The 20,191-nt window shown below is 43.0% G+C and overlaps 1 protein-coding gene across 2 annotated transcripts in view; it reads left to right on the forward strand.

Moving 5' to 3' along the window:
* The window catches only part of ENPP1 (ectonucleotide pyrophosphatase/phosphodiesterase 1), a 75,153-nt gene that overhangs the window by 4,554 nt on the left and 50,408 nt on the right, over positions 1 to 20,191 (forward strand). The window contains exon 1 of one of the 2 annotated variants that reach the window (XM_075498757.1): positions 11,961 to 12,289. The exons of the other annotated variant lie outside the window; for it this stretch is intronic. Coding sequence (XP_075354872.1) covers positions 12,098 to 12,289 — 192 coding nt within the window. The 5' untranslated portion in view covers positions 11,961 to 12,097. Of the gene's footprint in view, positions 1 to 11,960; positions 12,290 to 20,191 lie in introns of those variants that run through there. 2 annotated transcript variants of the gene reach the window in all.

Consider the following 20,191-nt stretch of genomic DNA (forward strand, 5'->3'; position numbering starts at 1 on the left):
AGTTGGAACATATACAAAGACTGCGTCAAGGCAGCCTGGCTAAAAAGAACCCAGACACATGATGGAGAATGTGGTAGTTACTGGCTCTGCTCCGAAGCTTTCATTGCAGAGGAGTTGCCTTGCAGGTCATTCCCATTTATATCCACTGAGAGCAGTCAGTCAGAAGATGGAGAAGAAATGCAGGAGGCCAAAGGCAATTACATGTATTAAATTATCTAGATGTGAGAGCTGATTGACTGAGTGACTATTACGTGACTATCGTAATAGCTGGGTCCCTGCCTCTTTATTGTTTTGGATACAGGATGCAGCTGTTGATCGCTATTCACCAGTAGCATTATTTCATTAGTGACAGAAGACTACTCAGCTGTTATCCTAGGATGCTGGACAGTGGAAAGACCTGCCTGTTTTATCGTTTGCAGACTTCCAGAGTAGTTGGAAAAAAAAAACAATTGTATCTTTCTGTCCACCTTTCAGTTATCTAGGGGACACATGATGTATAAGATAAACACCAATGGCTGAGAAATAACCTCAGAAAGAAGATCAGGGGGAAATTGCTTTATATGCTTGAGCCAAAGCATGGTCTAAAATTGATATGCTGGAGCTTTGGATTTTTATACCATAAATGGGAAGAATGAGCAGATTTACTGCCTTGTAGCTTTTATGAAAAGGTTATTCCAAATACTTTTCAGGTAAGCCTTGCAAGGATTCAGTGTTTACGTAGTTCATAGGGTACAATTAATGCTTACTTATCTCTGCTCTTCACATAAAACTTCTAAAAAGATAGATGTCTGGCATGTACTTTAAGACTTTAAGCTCACACACAGAAAGGAGTATAGTAATATTTTTCTTGCATCCTCAAAACCCATTACATCAATTTCTATCTTCCAATAATTAGTGGAGAAGCTAAACAATAACAATAATTGCTAACATGTAGGTTTTTGTTTGTAAACAAAGTACAGTGTGAATGGAGTACAAGGGCAGTGGCACTGCTGGGACTGGCCAGCAGTGTTTGGGATTCATTCCACCTTATTACGGTAGAGCCAACTGACTAGTTCATTTTTGGGACTGGTGGTTGTGGTGAGAGACCAGGTCATGGTGGGAGCCCCAGGTGTTGATCCTGTGTAAATAGACCTCCTTATCAGGTCGGTCTTCCTGATCAATCTCAGAGTTGTTGAATTGGATTTCCTCATGTTAGAGAGAAGCGAGTCATGGAAAGAGACAGGCTTGGGGCTCCTGTACTATAAATTGTGCTAGTAAAGAGGCCTGTGACAAAAGCCAGAGGAAATGTCTCTGTGAGGCACAAGGTGAAGAAACTATGGGTTGTCTACATGGGGAAATAGTTTGTGCTGTTTCTGTGGAAAAGCTAATCTGTATTTACAGAATCCTCTTAAGACACTCTCATTGCTCTCTAAGAATGCCAAGAAGAACATGGAGCTATGCCCAAAGTTTTCCTTGTTTTGTAATTTCTTGCACATGCTCTGAAAGCCCATGGGGCATGGTGGATTGCTAAACCAGAAGAACACGGGCAATGACTTCTGACTGTCAATTAAAGCACATAATTACTTCATCTTAAGGAATTGCTTGTCCTACCCCTCTCCTCCACGGAGAGCAATTCAAAGTAAACTCTTGACCTTTTTCTAAATAGCCGATTAAAAACATGAGTTGAGATCCAAAATATAAGAAGATCTTGTCTAGATGTTTGATTAACGGTTCTAACCATGTGTCACAGGGCATCACTATGAGTCAACTTGCTGTCAATGAACGCTATCATGATAATCGACACTAAACAAGTCTACAGGGGTAACTAACAAAGAAGTGCCTTAGCACAAATGTTTTGCCATCTTCAAAATGTCAGCTATCACTACTGTTCAGATGATTTCTCTGCGAACTATGCTGCAATTCAGAAGATAAGAGTAAGTACCAGGGTGACTAAGTGCAACAACCTCGTGGTGAGTTAGCACCCTGAAAGTGTTACAGGAAGATGCCTTCCAAAGACAAGCAATTCTTCAGAAGCTTAAATGGCTACTCTGAGACAAACTGATTTACCAATAACTTGTAAACTATGTGGCCAAGATATCTGGTACATAGAGCTCTTGGAACTTTCCATGAAAAAGGAACCCCAGATAAAAATAAACATTCACTAAAAATACATCATGTTTCTTTCTGGGGTGAGGGTAAAATGACTTTTAGACACCACTAACATCCTGGTTGAGTCAATTCAACCTCCCTTAAAATAGATAGTTTGGTTTGGTTGAACATACTAGTTTTTAAATGGTGACAGTCTAAAGAAACATCCTTACAAGAGCTGACGATAAAAGTGGGGGTTTTTTTCCTTCATCTCTTCTTACAAAAAGACAAATAGAAAAATTAATTAAAAAATGAGCTTTTAAGGTTTTCTCTGGAGGAGTTCTTTGTCAGGTAAATTTCATACACCTGCCTTTTGAGATATTTTCCTTTTTTCCAGCTTCTTAATCCTAGCAGGAAGAGCTCATATGAGAAGGCAACACTTGCACAGAGTCTCTGCATTACCCATCCTACAGTGAGTGATCCTTAGCCAAGATTTGCTGAGTAACACAGACTTTCTTGTAAGTGATGGACTACTGAGAAACTGGGGACAAACTAGTTCAGGCAATGGAAGCAAATACGGATGGAGCAAATCTGTCTCTGACATCTGAGGATAATCTGTTTGTGGCATGTCCACATAAGGGAATTGCTGCATTAGTTTAATGCAGACATCTGCAAAAAAAAGTTTGTTAACAAACTTGACGTAAATGATCTGGGAGTTTTATAAAGGACACTTAACTCTACTCCTCAGAAGATTCATTTGCAAATTAAGCTGGAACAAAGAGTGGATGGCGTAGTGAACGGGCTGAGAGTCTGCTGCCTGAAGTACCCGGTGCAGACTTGGAGTCAGCACAGAGGAGTGGCTGCTCTGTTTGTAAAACACCCGCATTTCGTTATTCTACTTCCTGAATAGATTCAGGAGTATTGCCTTCCACTTCTCTTAGGCGCTACGGGGAGGTATGAAAGGAGAACAGTAGAGACTGGAAGACTTATGTTTTTACTACTCCTTTATACTGATTGTGGAGCCAGTATTGACTAACTCGCCATGTGTACCTTTAGGACTGGTTTAGCACATGTTCCCCGGATGGGGTCTGTCAGCCTCACCTGCAGACTTCAGTTCTCTTTGTCCACCAACAATATTATGACTCATAAAAACATACTCAAATTCTGCTCTGAAAGTAGGGCAGGGGGTTGAGTTTGGATGGCAAGATATCCCTTGTGATGTTCTGGGCTCCTGAAGATCTTGCCTAGGGCACCTTGTGTAGACCTTGAATCAAACTTGGAAGAATGCACTTCCTGGCATTCCCCGCAGTCTGAATTAGCTGTTGTTCCCGACACCTAGCTCTGGTGAATCTCTGGACAGTCTTTTGAAGATGCCTGAGTCTAGATCTGGTCATAAAGTAGCAGGGATTCAGCAGTAGGCACCCTGCTAGAGACTTCATGCTGGTTCTCAAATAAAGGGGTAGGTGCAGTGCCCTGCCCCTGAACACCTACTGCATCCTTGAGATGTCATCCTGAAGGATTTTTTTTTTTTAACAATTATTTAAACATGCATTGTTTCCGTTTCCTGGTGGGCTTCTTGCCTGGGCCATGTCCCAGAAAATTGTTTCATTTTATCACTCTGAAGCAGCTTTACCAGAAGCAATGTTGTGCATCCTCTTGTGCTCTTATAAATATTTCTAAAGATCTGTTTTCTTAAATGCAGAGGAGGCAAACTATGAAGCCCAAAAGAAGAACACTAAAATGTTCTCCTGCAATTTCCCTGGGTAGTTTTTTGTTGTGGGAGTCTAAGAGGAAGCAGTATGCGTTGGCTGGGTGACAGGGCAGAGATGAAGACTCTAGAGTTGAAGTAGGATTGGGGTGAGCTCAGGTGCTGGTCACATCCACTCACACTGTTTGGAGACGAGAGTGTGAACATTTCCTACCAGGAGACAGGATTTCCCTGCTTGGTGAATTTTTTCTGCATGTGCATGCTCGCATCAAACCAGAAGAAGCACAGAAGCAGAAGGGGTGAGCAGGAGACGTGCACCAGAGAACTCAGGCAGAGGCTGACATGGCAGTGCAAGGACAGGCATTTATTCTTTACAGTAGCAACGTGTAAGACCCTAACGTTAGATAGTTGTTTGCATTGGAAAAGAGTTATAGTCTTCCTGAGAAAACACGACTCTAGTCAGCTTACTTAGAGATTATTAGAGAGCTCTAAAATTTATGGTTGATTAAAATTTATATACAGATGTTGTTCTTAAACAGTGTTTAAGCTTTCAGAAGTGTTTTTGCACAGACCTGTCAGGATTGCAAAATGAGATGTCCAGTGAAGGCTGTGATGGTCAAGACTCCAGAAGCATGGAGTATTTGTAGTTGTTGTTACTCTGAAGCACAGAAATGCCACAGCTAAAGAAATTACTATGGATGTCCTTTTACAGAGGGGAAATGTGATCCAAACAACAAAACATTTTCATTAGGTGATTTGTTTTATTGAATCTGATCATCTCCTAAACTTACGATGCTTCCATGTACAGCACTGAAATCTCATTCAGAGGAATGAGAAACAGCACCGGCAGCATTAAAACCCCAAAATACAACTTCCTCTCTCTTTCCCCCCAGGGGCTCCTCTCCTCTCCTCTCCCTCCCTTCTGAAGATCTTTGAGTTTTATCTCTTGAGTTTTCCAGTTGGTCAAGTATATATACTTGACAAGTATAATGTTAATGCTAATAATGTTAATGTTAATAATGTTTAAACTCCTGATTTACGCCTTCATTAGTTTTTTGCTGAAAGGAATAACAAGTAGTACTTCTCTCATTATCCCTGCACATATCATTTTAATTGTTTGTGTGGATTTTATTGAGTAATATCATATTTTAAAATACCAGATGTTTCCTTAAACATGCAATAAGTTCCTGGATCATTTGTGGTCTGTTAAAACACCAGAAGAAACAACTCGCATTGTGAAAATCACAACCTTTTTTTTTTTTTTAATGATAATTCAGTGCAGCCAGTCTTAAAGCATCATTCTGGGAGCTTTTCAAAAGCAAAGATATTTTCCAGAATCTTGTTTTGATGACATTTTAGTATGTTCGTATGAAATAGATGTTGTTCCAGCAGTGAAATACAAACTTGGCGTTCCATGCACTTGCTTCCAGTAAAAAGGTTGTGAATGCCAATGCCTGTAGCTGTTGAAAAGGAGACCTGCAGCATCTGAATGGTAATGCCACTATACAAGGCATAGGACTTTCTCAAATTACATTGACCTACATATTTTACATGTTGACAATACATACCAAAATGTAAAGAGGTATTTCTTCGGGCACCAAGAATTAAACTGCAAAACTTCCTACTGCAGAATGGGGTAGATGCTAAAAGTGTGCATGTGTTCAAAAAGTGGTGAGACATGATGAAAAATTATCTCAAACAGTATTTAGCAGGAGACCTTCCCTCTGGCTCAAAAATCTCAGCTGCAGATCTTTGACCACTGTTTAACCTGATTTAATAGAGCAGTTGTTGTACTCTTAGGCATGAAATAGAGGTGGATTTCAAAACTGTCTATATGATTTAGGAATATAAATCTGTTTGGACATGCAGGATGTGCATTCCTAGATTCCTTAGGCATTTTTTCAAATCTCTGCCCCAAGCTGTGCATCTATTTTGAAAGCCTTTTTTTTTCCCCCATCCTTGTTTGTATTGAATCTTGCTCACTTTGAGTTGTCAAAAATCAATGAGATGTAAGGAGATTTCTCAATGTGATTTAGGGTGGTGAGGCTGGGCCTTAGGCATACATCTAACAGATTCAGAGGAGAGTTAGCCGATGTAATTTCACAGCGGCCTTTCTATACGTTACCCTCTGGATCACCAAGTTGTTATAGACATCTTAGAAGAAATGGGTTTTAAGGCAGGAACTGAAAGAGGAGTTGGTTGTAGCATGTCTACATCATGCAGAGACCAACATGGCCGAGAACACAAGTATGCCTTCTGTTTATTTACCGAGTTTAAATCGTAACACAACATTTAACTTGTGAAAGAATGTTTTATCTTCTTTAAATCACCAGCTAGCTGCAGTACCTACACTATTGCTTTGTTCTGGACTCCTCTCAGATTGATAAGCACTGCTTTTAATCTCACTAGAAGCAGCACTGAATCAGCCCTTTAGGTCTTCAAGAAAACACTGGACTAGTTACTCTAATACAGTATTTTTCCTTTTTTTTTTCTTCTTGTTAGTGAACATTCTACCGTTTTTTCCACCGTAGGCACAAAAGTATTCTTCCTGGTAATAGGCTTGCTTGTGTAGATATGGTTGGCGGATTAGGTATTAAAACTGTGTTTGCTAGAGAGATTACACTGGTAACAGCATAATGAATATCTGCTTGGGTAGCATTAAAATATTCAAACATCTTATAATGTGCTTCCCACCAAATACTGCCAATACATTGTCATCATGTCAGGATTTTCTATTTTAAAGGTGTTTAGGCATTTTTTCTGAAATCAAATAAAGGCATTTTTATATAGCCTAGAGAGACAGGCAATCACTGTCAAACGAGTATTTCCTATTGCTAAAATAAAGGCTTTTCATAGTTTGCTTGTATTGTTGCCAGCAATCTAACAACTGTTACGATTAACGGTTATTAAATTTGCAGTAATATATGACAAACTAAGACTGAAAGCAGGCAGGATTATGCCATCTTTCAATGATAGAGGAAATATTAGGTGATCAGTTTATTATCCTTAAATCATATTTTTCTTGAACACCAGTAAAACAGCCAAAAAATGGGTAATTCTTTGCAAAAACAATTTTCTTTTTGTAGTTATCAAAAAGGGGGCATGTTGGAGAGTAAAATTAACAGGTTCTGAAACAAGTAGTTATAAAGAACTCAGTCATTTTTTCCTGACAAAGAGACATCGTGACAGAAAGTTCAGAACCTGAGTCTTGCAATGTGTGTCTTGAAACTTTACCTTGCCCTTGTGTCTTGGATCTTTGGTCAGCTAAGTACCGTCCCTTGATGCTGGTTTTACAGATACAAATCCGAACAACACAGTTCAGTCCACACAGTTTGATGTGTGCATAAATGCGATGGGATTTCTGACTTCATTTTAGGCATTACTGCCAGACACAATAAAACAGTTTCAGATATACCTCCAGTTTCATTTGTCCCTTTTATTAAGGATTTCTTCCATTTTTGTAAAGTTTTAGACATAATTTGAGCGCTACATAAAACTCCCCATAAGGATATCTCAGAAACTAAGATAATGGCTAATTTTTCATTGCTTTTTAGAATAGTTTACAATGCAGCTCTCAAGCAACAACACTAGAGAAGTCCTCACAGCAGGAGCTGAGAAACAGAGCTTCGTTAGCTCCCGTAAGGTGGAGAGTCCAGTGTTACACTGAGCAGCAATGTTCTTTAACAAGCAGCTTCAGGCTTTTAGCCTGGAGCTCCTGGCCTTTTTTATGGCTACAGAAATTTTGCTGAGGATTAGAGACAATGCAACACGAAATAGTTGCCACAACCACCAACCACCGGAAAAAGGTTTATGCTGCAATTTAAGGGTCGAGACCCAGCCAGCCTGGAGCTGATTATCACAGGCAACCTTGGATGATGGCACTCCTCTGCCTGCAAGCTCAGTCCGTCCCCCTGCTGCGAGAGCAGCGAGGGTCTCCACGTGCTGGCTGGAGTGAGCGGATAGTCCACTCATAAAAAAATGCAAGTGACAAGTGTCACAAGCTCCGAGATGCAGCAGCATGGAAAACTCCCCATGTTTACCTTTCTCTCCTACTATGTCATCTATATTCGTTTGTCTTCTCTGCAGCCGCTAACAGCTGAACAACAAATTAAAATTGATAATCTCTGATGACTCCCTTTACAGATACAGCCTGGAAAGATGAAGCTGGTGTTGCTGCTGTTCTCCCTTGCCATTTGGTGAGGCAGCCACAGTGATTCAGTCACAGCTGGCGCTAGCAGCTGTGCTGGCAGCAGCCCTGGCTTCCTCAAAAGCTTCCTCGGTCTCTGTTGAAATGGCCACAGCCAATCCTTTGGAATTTGGATTTGCAACCTCAGTAACCCCTGCAATTAATTCATTGCACAATGATGTCTTTTGTCCCAGATTTGTTAAAATGGTATTGACTGCTTTGTGAGCCAGCACAGGCGGGACGCGGGAACAACCACAAAACCATGGGAGAAATGCAAAGAGTAAATTTATTTTCGTTACCTCGCCAACCGGGGGATCTCCGAAGCAGCACCCGGGCAGAGGCACACAAGCGGGGACGCAGGCACCGCGGGGCTCGGTCCATGCTAGAGGATCGCCAAACCTGCTGTTTTCGCCTGTGTATCAGGGATTCGCGCAGGCGTAGTTTACCACCATGCTTTGATCTTTCCCACAGCAGGGCAGGAATCTCAAGCATGTTCGATAGGGTGCCTCTAAGTCTATCACAGGCCTATGTTATCTAAACACATATGTTTTACTTGTCCAACACACAAGGCCAAACAACAATTAGTATGATATATGTGTTTTTGACACCCCAGCTGCAAGTCATTTGAGCATGTTTACAATCCTCCTCACCAATCTTCCGTTATTTTCCCACAACTGCTACATAACAATCTCCTCCCAAAGAGATCAAGCAGCTGCAGATTTCTGAAGGTTTAACATTGGAAATGTTTCGTCTCTTCTCCCAGTATTCACCAGAAAAGACTTTTGACCTGATATCTTCAGCATCAAAACTTAGTCCTTTCTGATTTTCCATTCTCCTCTTGTCTCAAGTACCTCAACACCCTGTCAGTCAGCTGAAATGAGTGCACTTCTCACTGGTAGGTTAATTATTTTCCATGCTGGTTAACTATTTTCCACACTTATCCTGAAGCACTGTCACAGATGGAGTGAGAGTGCACTTCACTCGTAAGAGAGAAGCAAAGATATACTTTATTGATGTAGAACAGGAAGTTAACAAAGTTCAGTGCGACAGTGGTTTAACAAGATTCAATGGCAAGGCACACTTGATTATTTACTGCATAGAGGACAGGGTCAGACAAAACTGTCAGGGAGACCCTCCCATTGAGTCATGAGGTTCAGAAAAGACCCTCTTCCTTTCTAAACTCCTTCTCACAGAGGAGTCTAGGTGCAGCTGGATCCAGTCCTAGTCCCAGACTTGGTCAACAGTTTATGTCTAAAGGATTATATATGCGCAATCAATCCTTTATATCACTTAGCTAAGATTTCAAAGTTTAGCATGCTATTAGTCACTTACCGAGGATCTGTTGTGGCAAGGAATCTCTCAACCTCGAGGAGTAACCTTGAGAGGCGTCCCTGCTCAAGGGGAGATCCTGGCGTGCAGCCCGCTGCTGTGCAGGAGAGCTCAAAGGGCTCTTGGGCTGCTCACTATTTATGGGGGTAAGATGATTGACTTATGGTCATATTTGCATATCAGCAAGACGTTTGGATCCCTGCTTCAGGCAGCCCTTGGCTGCTTTGTTGCCGTCTGTCCTCAAGGTCCAGCATAAGGTGGATGCAGCTATCAGGATGACTCCCACTGGTGGTTACTGCTTGCGTGGGGCGGGGGGGAGCACACCGCCACAAGCACCTTAGCTGGTTGTATTGACACAGTTGTGTCAACTGTATCATTGCAAATGACAAAATTGAGGGTGCGTCATGAATATTTGTACATAGAAAAGTAACCGTTAATGAATAGTTCCTGAATGAACAACTCAGAAGTTAGCTCCAGCTGCAGAATATCCTTTCTTTCTATGGAAAAAAAAGATAGATTTTTGTCTGCGATGTAGTTATACATAATTTCCATTGAATCATCAGTACACAGCGTGTGCTATCCCAACTTTTGAGTGGATGACTTACACAGGACAAGAAAGGAGATTTCTATTTGACTTGTTCTTACAATTAATCAGAAAATATCTTTCCACATACAAAAACATGAAAATGAAAAATGAGGTTTTAATTATTTGTAAAAAAACACCTGAAAGCTTTTAATTTTCTCTGAGGTTTTTTTTTCTTGGAGGGGGGGAAGGCATTTTCTTTCCTGCCAGTGTGACTGGAAACAGAAATAAGATTTTAACTTAAAACCATGTGATCTTTTCCTTTTCAAGAGAAAAAAAAAAGTGATGTTGTTACTACTTCTTGTTCTGCTAGTTATTAAAACCACATTCACTCAAAAAAACCCAATTTAGCTATGTCAGTTTTCATGAGTGTTTTAAAATTATCAGTGTTCAATTTACATTTTTTAATAGTTCAAATGTCAAAATCCTTGAACGTATAAGTTGTCAGCTGCTCAGTTGGACAGTTGTTTGAAATGCCACATCAATGAAATAAAGGAGACGCTTACTATAGGCTCAAGAGCTTGATTCTCACAGCTTCTGTTGCCTTTTTCTTTTCTTTGCAATCAAGTGAAATATTAGTGTAGAAATTCTCTAGACTGCACCTATGGAACCTCATTAGATGACAACAGGCAGCTCTGCAGTAACCTTCAATATGCTGTGAGCTGCAGTAGCACTGCAGACCAGCAGTTTTGTGAATGCTGTATCTTCACAATTCTTTTTAAAGGAAAATTGTAGTGGCAGGTTGACTGTGCAACTCAGCTGAAATAGAAAACAGAGCAACAACATTTTGACAGGGATCAAAATCACTTCCAAAGGAAATTTTCTTTTCATCGTAGCTATTTTTCAGAAAATATGGATTTTGACAGAAACTATGCCAGTGCCACTCTTTTCTGAGTACATTGACAGTTAAAATAAATCTACCATAGACTGCTCAAGCCCTAGAAATCAAAATCATCATTGCATTAGAACTGGAAAAGTAGATCTAATGTCAATATACATAACTATACATACTATAATAACTTAAGAAATAATGGAAAATGAGGTACTTTTAACAATTTTGAGCTTAAGCAGACTTTGAAAGCCTTGATGCTACTGTACAGTCCTACACGTCTTACAGAAACTGAGTAATATATTCCCCAGAGCCAGCAGGCAGCGGTACGCTCACGGTCCCTGCAGTCACAGCCATACCTACAGACGCAGACCAAACTGGCTTTCCCCACTGGCAGATAGGGTCAGTAAAAATGCTGACAGCGCACCGCTCCCTTGCCAAACAGTAGGGTTGAGTTTAGTGAGAATCAGTGGGAGGCCATACCATGGAGCAATATGGGGCCTGTCCAAATACAAGACCCTTCGGTACCTGCCTATGAATTTCACCCTGACGCCGCTACACCCTCTGAGCACGGCCTGGCCTGGAGACAGTTAACCCCAAGTCACCCCAAACGAGAAGAAACGTCTCCTGGAAGGGCACTGAAGCTGCCTGCGGAGCTCCCGCCCCGGGTGTGCGGGCACCCGGCTGGACCGATGCCCCTCGTGCGGGGTTTCCGTGGGCGCGGGGGGAGAGACGGGAGGGGAGACCCTCCCCGGGAAGGGGCCGAGGCTAGCAGGCAGGGAGAGAAGCACCTTCAGCCTGCGGAGGAGACCGGCAGCAGGCAATAAAGCGCCGGCGAGCAGAGCCCGGCTTGCAACGCCGCACCGGGCGCTGCGTGGGTGCCTCTGGCGGCACCGGCACCCCCCGCCCCCGCGCACACCTGCGCTGCCGCCGGGCGGCTTCGGGGAAGGCCGCGCCACCGCCTCCGCCCGCTTCCCGCGGCGGGGCTCGGGCAGCGGAAACTTTCTCCCCGCTCCCTCGTAAACACGGCGACACGGCCCGGCGCCCTCCCCCGGCCGCTATTTTGGAGCGGCGTGATGTCACGGCGAGCTGCCGCCGCACCTCCGCCGGCCCCGCGGCTCGGCCCCGCCGCGGCTCGGCCCCGCCGCCGCCCTGCCCGCAGGGAGGCGCGGCCGCGGCCCGCCCTCACCTGCAGGGAGAGGGCGGAAAGCGGGGGGCGGCCGAGCGGGGCGGGCAGGGAGGAAGGGGAATAGCCCGCTGCCTCCTCCGCGCCGCGGCCGGCGGGGGAGCGGGGGCCGGCGGCGGCCGCGCTCCCGGGCGGGGCGGGGCGGGGCTGGGCCGCCACACTATTAATAGCCGGGGCCGCGGCGGGCGGAGGGCAGAGTCGTGGGGACCATGCAGGGCAACGGGCAGCAGGTGGCGGCGGGGAAGGGCCATGAGGACCACCTCGGTGGGACAGGGGCGGCTGACGGCGAGCTGCAGGCTGCGGCCGTGCCCATGCTGCCGGCTATGGAGGTGGCCGAGGAGCCGGAGAAAGCTCCGGGCGGCAAGACCAAGGACTCCAACACCTACAAAGTGCTCTCCCTGGTAAGGCTCGGGGCGCCGCGGGGGCTGGCGGCGGTTGGGGCGCGGGCAGGCGGCCTCCCCCGGGGCTCACCTTGCTGGTGGGTGAGTGAGGAAGCGGCGCGGCTGAGGGCAGGTGTTTCGCCCCGCGGGGCTGGGGACGGACAAGCCTCTCCCCGGCCCTTCGGGGACGGGAGAAGAGCCCGTGGCGGGGCCTTCGGAGTCTGCCGGGGGGTCTGTCCCGCCGGTCTGGAGCGGCGTCGGGAGAGGGAAACCGCCCTCGGCACCGGCGGCTCCTCAAGATGCCCAGGGCAGCAGTGCTGCGGGGCGGCTCCCTCCTTCCCGCCTCAGGAGTTAGCGTCGGGCAGGAGCGTGGCGCTTGCGGGTACGTTATTGCGTATAGACGCTACTCTGCCTGAAAGGGGGATTCATCATTTTTCAGTTGATTTATTTTACCCTTTTGACAGCGCTGAGGGTTGAATCGTCTCGATTATTCTGTAGTGTTAATGGTTCTCCCATCTTCTGTCACGTGGTTTTAGCTGTTTGGTGTAGGGGACACACCAGGGAAGACAAAAACAGGTTAAAACAGGAAAACATGACTGGAAAAGCTAAAAAGAGTTCAAGAACTGGAAGGATGGAGGAAGTATAAAAACTTGCTTTTCACTGAATTTGAAGTATTGTGGATTGAAAGTTTGTCTCCCAAGTGCTGCTTGGAGCCACTTTCAGCCCTGGTTTGGAGGCCCTGGTGGCCAAAGCCATTGTTAACAGGTAGGTCACTCTTTCCAGTTTTAGCCATGCTGCTGTATTATAACTATCCTCTCTGTAGAGATGTGAAAATAAGACCTTCCAGACTGCCTGGAGTGATCATTTTGAGGCTAAAATCATTATCAAGGTTAAAGAACTGCAGCATTCTTGGAAGGAAGCTTCAGTGGAACCACAGCAGACTTTATTACATATATATCTATATCTCCATAAGTAGTTCTCTTTCAGTGTGGTAGAGCATAAGGATCAAGATGCCTTTCCAAATTTATGTGTGGCTTTGTAATCTGTTTACTGTCTCAAATGAACCATCCACCATATCGTAGCAACTGCATGTTGGTCATACTTTCTGACATAATGGGTGGTAAGTTGCATTTCCAAGTTTGTCAGAACATTGTAAGAAATATATCAAAATTCATGTAAGGGTCTATGGTATTTTCCATGTAGAAGTTTTTTGGCAACTATTGTGATGAAAAGTCCCCTTAAATAAAGGTAGTGGTTTGTAGTTTGTTTCATTATTTTGTTGTCTTCTGGGGAGGTTACCTTGTGCCATAAAAGCTATTGCAGTTGGATGGTGAAAACAGTTCAGCATTTTTCAGGCTTAGAAATAGGGGAAAATAATCACATTCAAAACCTAATGTTGTTGCTCTGAGCTTTTTAGGCTCTAATACAACAAAATGATTAGAGATACATAGCCACTTAAAGACTGGAGTTGAGCACAAGTTAAAATGTTTGCAGGTACTTACTCTTCTGAATTAAGTCCTTATTTTCCAAACCATAGCTGTTCCCTGAGAATTGGCAAAATGTTCATCCTGTGCTGACTAAAGTGTCAGAGTGAAATGTACATCATCTGTACAGAAATAATTTAAAACTTCTAAATATAAACAACCATGCAGTATTGTTCTCAGCTATTGCAGGCACTGAGATCATTTAGAATATTCCAAGAGAACTTGAAAAACTTTCTAAATACTGCAGGTGATATTGGATTGAGTAAAACAAGAATATATTTAGCCTAAACATCATGTTAGTGGAAAACTGGAGTTGGAAATGTAGGTTTGTTCTTTCTCACAAGCCAATGCATTGACGACATCATCCCAATGTAAGAAAGAAGTGAGTAGACTTATCTGCTTGGAGTTTTGGGTTGGGCAATGTGAAACTATAAAAGTGACTAGACATCGGTAAACTCCCTTTGCCTGCATTACCTTAGTTGTATGCACTGTTGCTTCCTTTATTAGGGTAGATAAAAAAAATCTGGTTTCGGGTAAGTTTATGTTGAATTTTTTGTAAAAACTGATGAGTGTATTTCTGGTGATTAGAGAATACTTGAATTACTTTTTTCATTTTTCTGGAAAGTACAGACTTGCTTGCTTTCCCCTCTTCCTGTCCGTGTGCCTGCCACCCATAGATGTCTGGGCAATTTGTGGACACAACCTCAATGTTCCCAGCTTCTGTCCATGAGCCAGCCTTACCCAATTACAGGGGAACTGCAGAGTTCCCATGTACAAAAGGTTGCATGCAGACTCTACCCATGGGTTTTGTTGGTTGCTCCAGCAGCCTCTGTGTTACATGGCAGTACTTAGTTGTTAGCTGAATGTACGTTGGTTGAGGGAGGATGTAGGTAATAAGGAAGTGCTATAGAGTCACCTCCACTTCCAGCAGTGCTTGTTATGGCAGGCATAATTTTAAGTTCAGCTGTAGGTTTTCATACCATGCAGGTCATTCTTCTCTTGCTGCTGCACAGGGAGGATTCTGCAAGTGGTGGGACAGGCCCACAGGGATTTACTAACCCATGGTGTTTCCCTAAGGCAATGGAATTAAAACATCTAGTTTTGAGTAATTGTGAGAGATGGTGATCCTTTTATCCATTTATGTAATTTCTGTGCACACCTTTTCATTTAGTGTCTTGCTAATTTTCCGAGCTTGTACCTTTGTCCCTCAAAGCCCAACGAGCTGTCTGCCTGTCTGTAGTCTCTCCAGGCTCACCCGTTGCCATTGTGTGACTGAGCAGCATGCTGCTGTCCAAGAGCAGTGTAACTCTTGCTTAGGTTTGAGGTTTTCTATTCCAGCTTGCCAGTGACTCTCAGGCATTGCATTTTGGTCTGATTCACTCATTCCATTAAAATAAAATTTTCCGTGCATTTATAACAGCTGAAAGATTGAGGAAAAAAGTAACAAAATAGACAGTGTTTCTTTTTGACAGTTTCAGGCTTTCTTTGTCACAACTGGAAAACTCATTTAAACTGATACTTTTGTTAGAAAACTTCTTAAGGAGTTTTTGCAACTTGAGAATTCCTGATTAGGAAAAAATTATCAAAAAATTTGAGGTAAGGTCCAGATTGAGACATTGAAAGTGTGTTAGTCTCCTCTAAAGAGTAACTCAAGCATTTCAGAGTGCATAAAGATAATAAATTGTGAGGTTTTAAAAAATGCTGTGGGAATACACTTAAAAATATTTTGTAAGTCTGGGATTATTTTTTCCTTGTACTTTTTTCAATAAAGCAGTCCAGTCTTTTTTTAAGACTAGTATTTTATATGCATGCCAAACACTAAACAGTCTTCTGCAATTCACTGAGAGGGTAGCTAGAACTTGTATAATACCTGTGAATTAAAGCAGTTTTACTTAACAAATTAAGACAGTGTAACTCTTGGCGCGTACTCCCAGACAGCTGCTCTGTGTTTTACGGCTGGTTGCAGATGCAGTGAGAAGCAGTCCAGGATATGTGGTTGCACTCCTGTAGGTTTGGTTACTTTTTCTTTTGGATAGTTAGTGAACTCTTTATCAGCCTGAGGATTAGACTAAGGCAGTGGGTGGGACAAAGCCTTGTAATCATCTGCGAACTGAAGCCAGTGAAGGATACGATGATAAAGATGACATCCTTGGGAGCCTCTGCACTGATCTGGGTTGTCTTTTTATCTGGCAGTGAAAGTTAAGCGTGCTGGGTTGTATCCAGGCACTGGTAAACCAAGATAAGGTTTTTTTCTTTCCCTATACTCAGCACTTGTTAGATCCCACCTGGAATACTGTGACTGGGCTGGGGCCTTTGAGTACAGGAAAGATCAATTCATCTGGAGCGAGTTCAGCAGAGTGCCACCAAGATGGTCTAGGGCTGGAGCTCTCCTCCTGTGAGGAGAGGCCGAGGGACCTAGGCTTGTTCAGCCTGGGGAAGAGATGGCTTGGGTGAGGAATACCTAATAGCAGCCTTCCCATACTTCTGAGGATGTCATCAAGAAGATGGAACCAGGCTCTGTACACAGTGGGATGTGCACAGTGGGAGAATGAGACAATGGTCATAAATTGAAAGAAGAGAGGTTCTTACTGCATGGGGGTGGGGATCACTATGAGGATAATTAAGTGTTGGAACAGGTTGCACAGAGAGATTGTGTTGTCTCCACCCTTGGAGTTTTCAAGACTCAACAGCATAAAGCTCTGAGCAGCCAGGTCTCAATTCAGTTTTGACCCAACTTTGGGCAGGAGATTGGACTAAAAACCTCTTGAGGTCCCTTCTAGCCTTATGATTCTATAGATCTGTTTCCAGTTGTCCATTGGTCTCTATATTAAGTTTTGTGTGTAAGATCTGAATCACAAACCTCCACAAATCATAAATAAGTGAGACAGTCTCTGTCCAAGGGATAGTATCTCTTGTCAATTAGTATCTGCCATTGCTGCAGTCAGGAGGGAATCTAACTACAGCAGAGAGATCTGTTGGCTATCAAGATATTTTAGGTAAGAGTTCTGAAAGTTTATCACCACTTTCTTCCAAAATAACCCATAGTTGCTGACTTTCTGCTCATATAGGAAAAAATGGGTGTGCTGCGTCAGGATTTTGGAGGCTGCTGTAGGTTTGTTTGGTTTTTTGTTTGGTTTGGTTTTTTTCTTCCCCCACAGAGATGAAGGTGTGGAAAGAACCTTTTTTTATGTAGGTGTCTGGAAGATTGCATGCCTGTTCAGTTGTTTTAATGCTGATGGTTTTCTTCCTAAGTGTGTTTGAGGATGCCCAAACCTTTGTATAGGTTAGTACTTTTTTGGAATAATGCATGTCTATATTCTTTTTCCAGAAAAGATGCAAAATACCTATTTAATTATTTTATTATACTTGCCGAGTTACTCTTACTTTCTCTCCTACATCTGCTGTTTGAGAAAGGAAAGATAGGGAGCAGTTAGTGAGAGAGCAGGTGGGAAATGAGTTGGGCTTGTTGAAGCAGTGTGTTGGCCCAGACCCTTCAAAAGCTTGTTCTGCTCTTGGGTTTGGGCTCCTGAGGGGTGTGATCACTGGATGAGCTCCTCTGTCTTCTGCCGTTGCTGCTGTGTTGCTGCAATGTGGCCTTGATTGTGAGGGGAAGGACTGCATAGAAAGCTGGTTCCAAACTCACAGATTTTCCCTTTGTGCTCATCATACAGGCTTGGAAATTAATGTAATTCATGTGAGGAAAGGAACGACAATGACAGCAAAGTGTTTGTGTCCAAACCTTGTGATTTGGAACATGGTTATTGACTTCAGCCAACTTTGGTGTGGGTATTTTTATGGGTGTCAGTCAGTTCTTAAGCACTGGATTCCAGGACACTGTACTCTGTGCCTGAGGTTGGGAGAACTGGGTGCCACGTTTAGTCTTTCCTCCAATCTTTTTTGGCCCTCAGCAAATCATTCCATTTCAGCCTTTTTTGTACTGTTTGGCTTTATGTGCCTTGCCTTTTTTTCCTTTTTCAGTAAGGAAAAGTAATCCTTGCTAAAATTACTTGCTCCTGTGAGACTGCTGGATTAAGCTTAGATGGGACTTTTGTGTTCCAAGAAGCTCCACACAGCTTAACAGTAATATTAAAGTGGATGACTGTTAGGCAGTTTAATTTTTTTTAGCATCAAACATCCTTTGGTGAAATATGAAGTAAAAAATGACAGTGACAGGATGACCATAGTTTAAATAGACTTTGAAGCGCTTTTGGTTCAGAAGTACTGAAGCAGTTCCTGGCCAATCTCCAATATTTTTGTAGGAAACTCTATTCCAATGTTTGGAAACAAGGGTGTTTTACAGTAAGTGCCTTGCCTCTCTTCCATCAACATTACAGCTCTCCAGCTCCAATGGTGGCTTATTTGAGTTCTGAAGACACAGTAAAAACTGGTTTGATAAAAGATTTTTTCTATTGCATTTGCTGTTGATATTGCTTAAATGTGTCTAATTCCAATACAATTGTAACTATAAATACATACAATGAATACACTGTTATCCAATTTAATCCATCAAAAGAAAATTTGGGTTTTGGTGAATTTTAAGATCAATATAACTTTTAATGTTTCTCTTCAGTCAACTCATTTTTCAAGGAAAACTTTGCAAAACAGGGAGCTATAAACCCATGATTTATTTACTCTTCTTCAAGTGGGTACCTTCATGCTGGTTATTGAAGACAAAAATCATAATCTTCCTCTCATACAGTCAAAAGCTAAGAAATATTTAGCCATTTTACCTCTGAAGGTTTTCCAGGGTTAATCTGTATTCTTGCTTTACTTGCACTTTACTTCACAGAGCTAGTTAGCATATCCTATCCTAGATGACAGAAACTGATATGAAATAAAAATTATTATCCACAGAAATACTTGCAGGAATTGAGGCTTTGTCTATACTTAAAAAAAAAAACACAAACCAAAATTAAACACAAAAACAAACAAAAAACCACCCCCCCAACAACAAAAAATTCCACTTATCTAAAAATCTTCACCAAGGGAGAGAAGGGATGACCTTTGCTTATAATTGTACTCAGAACTCATTTTAAATTTTATTGCCAAACTAGGTTGACTTTGGGTGTGGCTATGCCACAGTCAAAGATGTGATTGTGACTTTGCTAAGCATACTTCAACTCACTTTAAGCTAGGTAGTTTAGGTATTGCTTTCAGCATGGACAAAACAGTGTGGAGTTTAGGACAGTCTGCAAGATACTCTCTTATGTAGCTGAGCTGGAGGATTTAAGCCATCTGGGAGGTTTCGGTCGCCCCTCAGAGTGCAGTGTGTGAATGCTTCTGGCTTCCTGGACTCCAGCTGGAGTGCAAAGCTTGGTACAGGCTGAAGTACACCCAACTGTGTGACTTGTGTGCTTCTGTCAACACCGCTGGCTGGTTGCCTGCCTGGAAATATCCATGTTATGCCTAGGAGTTTTGAGTGTAGACTATCTACTGATGGATTATGCTGTAGTGTGCTAGGATCAGCCATTTGGTCCATTTAGGCAAAACAAATGAGTGATTGGAGCTGTGGTTAGTGTAATGTGTGCTCAGACTTCCTGCCTAAGCATTCAGAGCTCTGACTCAATCCATGCCTTAGGGTTTTCATTACCTTTCTTTAATTTTGCGGTAATAGTCTTTGTCTACCTGTCAGGCACTACATGAGGGCAGGTCATGATGAAAGAGAAGGTCAACCTGTGTCCAGATGCGACAATAAGGCAGACATGGATAATGACCTCACTGACAAGGAACAGTCTCGCCATACCTGAGCAAGGTGAGCAAAGCAGGTTTGGGGATGCTAACCAGATTCAGGCAATAGTCTAGAATGCCAGAGGAGTATACAGTATACAGTGATGAGGCAAGTCCAAAATCAAGGAAGGAAGTCAAGTCTGTGAGTTTGAGTCAGGGTCTGGATCAATAGGGTACTTGATCAGGATGGACATGACTGCAGTGTGGCTGTAACACAGCTCAGGCAGGGGACAGAGGCAAGAGATGGCTATATGCAGCTGCCAAAACAAGGTGGGGGAGACTCTGCTGAGGCATCTTCCAGCTTTTTGTGGATGAGCTGTCTTCAAGGCTGGTTGAGGTTTCCCAAACAGTGCTCTCAACAGCTGAAAGTATCACAGAACAAGCCCCAAGCACGGGCAGCCAAACTCCTGGGAGGGGGGCGTGTGCTCTTTGTCTGAACACCACCTCCATGTCATTCTGCAAAGCTCTCAGATACTAAAATAATAAGGAACACATTAATAGTTTAAATTGATAGACTTTATGTAGAGATAATTATTAACTTGAATTCAGAACAACTTATTTACTGTGCTATAACTTCTAGATTTCAGGCAAGGCCAAAGATATAAAAATTATGAAAGGCTTCCTTCCAACTCCTGCTCTTCAAAATTTTTCCTTGGCGTTCTTTCACTGACATCAGTAGAATTACACAAGGAGTGAATTGTTCTGATTTGAC

This window comes from Mycteria americana, chromosome 3 (assembly GCF_035582795.1).
Source record: "Mycteria americana isolate JAX WOST 10 ecotype Jacksonville Zoo and Gardens chromosome 3, USCA_MyAme_1.0, whole genome shotgun sequence".
NCBI classification, from domain to species: Eukaryota; Metazoa; Chordata; class Aves; order Ciconiiformes; family Ciconiidae; genus Mycteria; species Mycteria americana.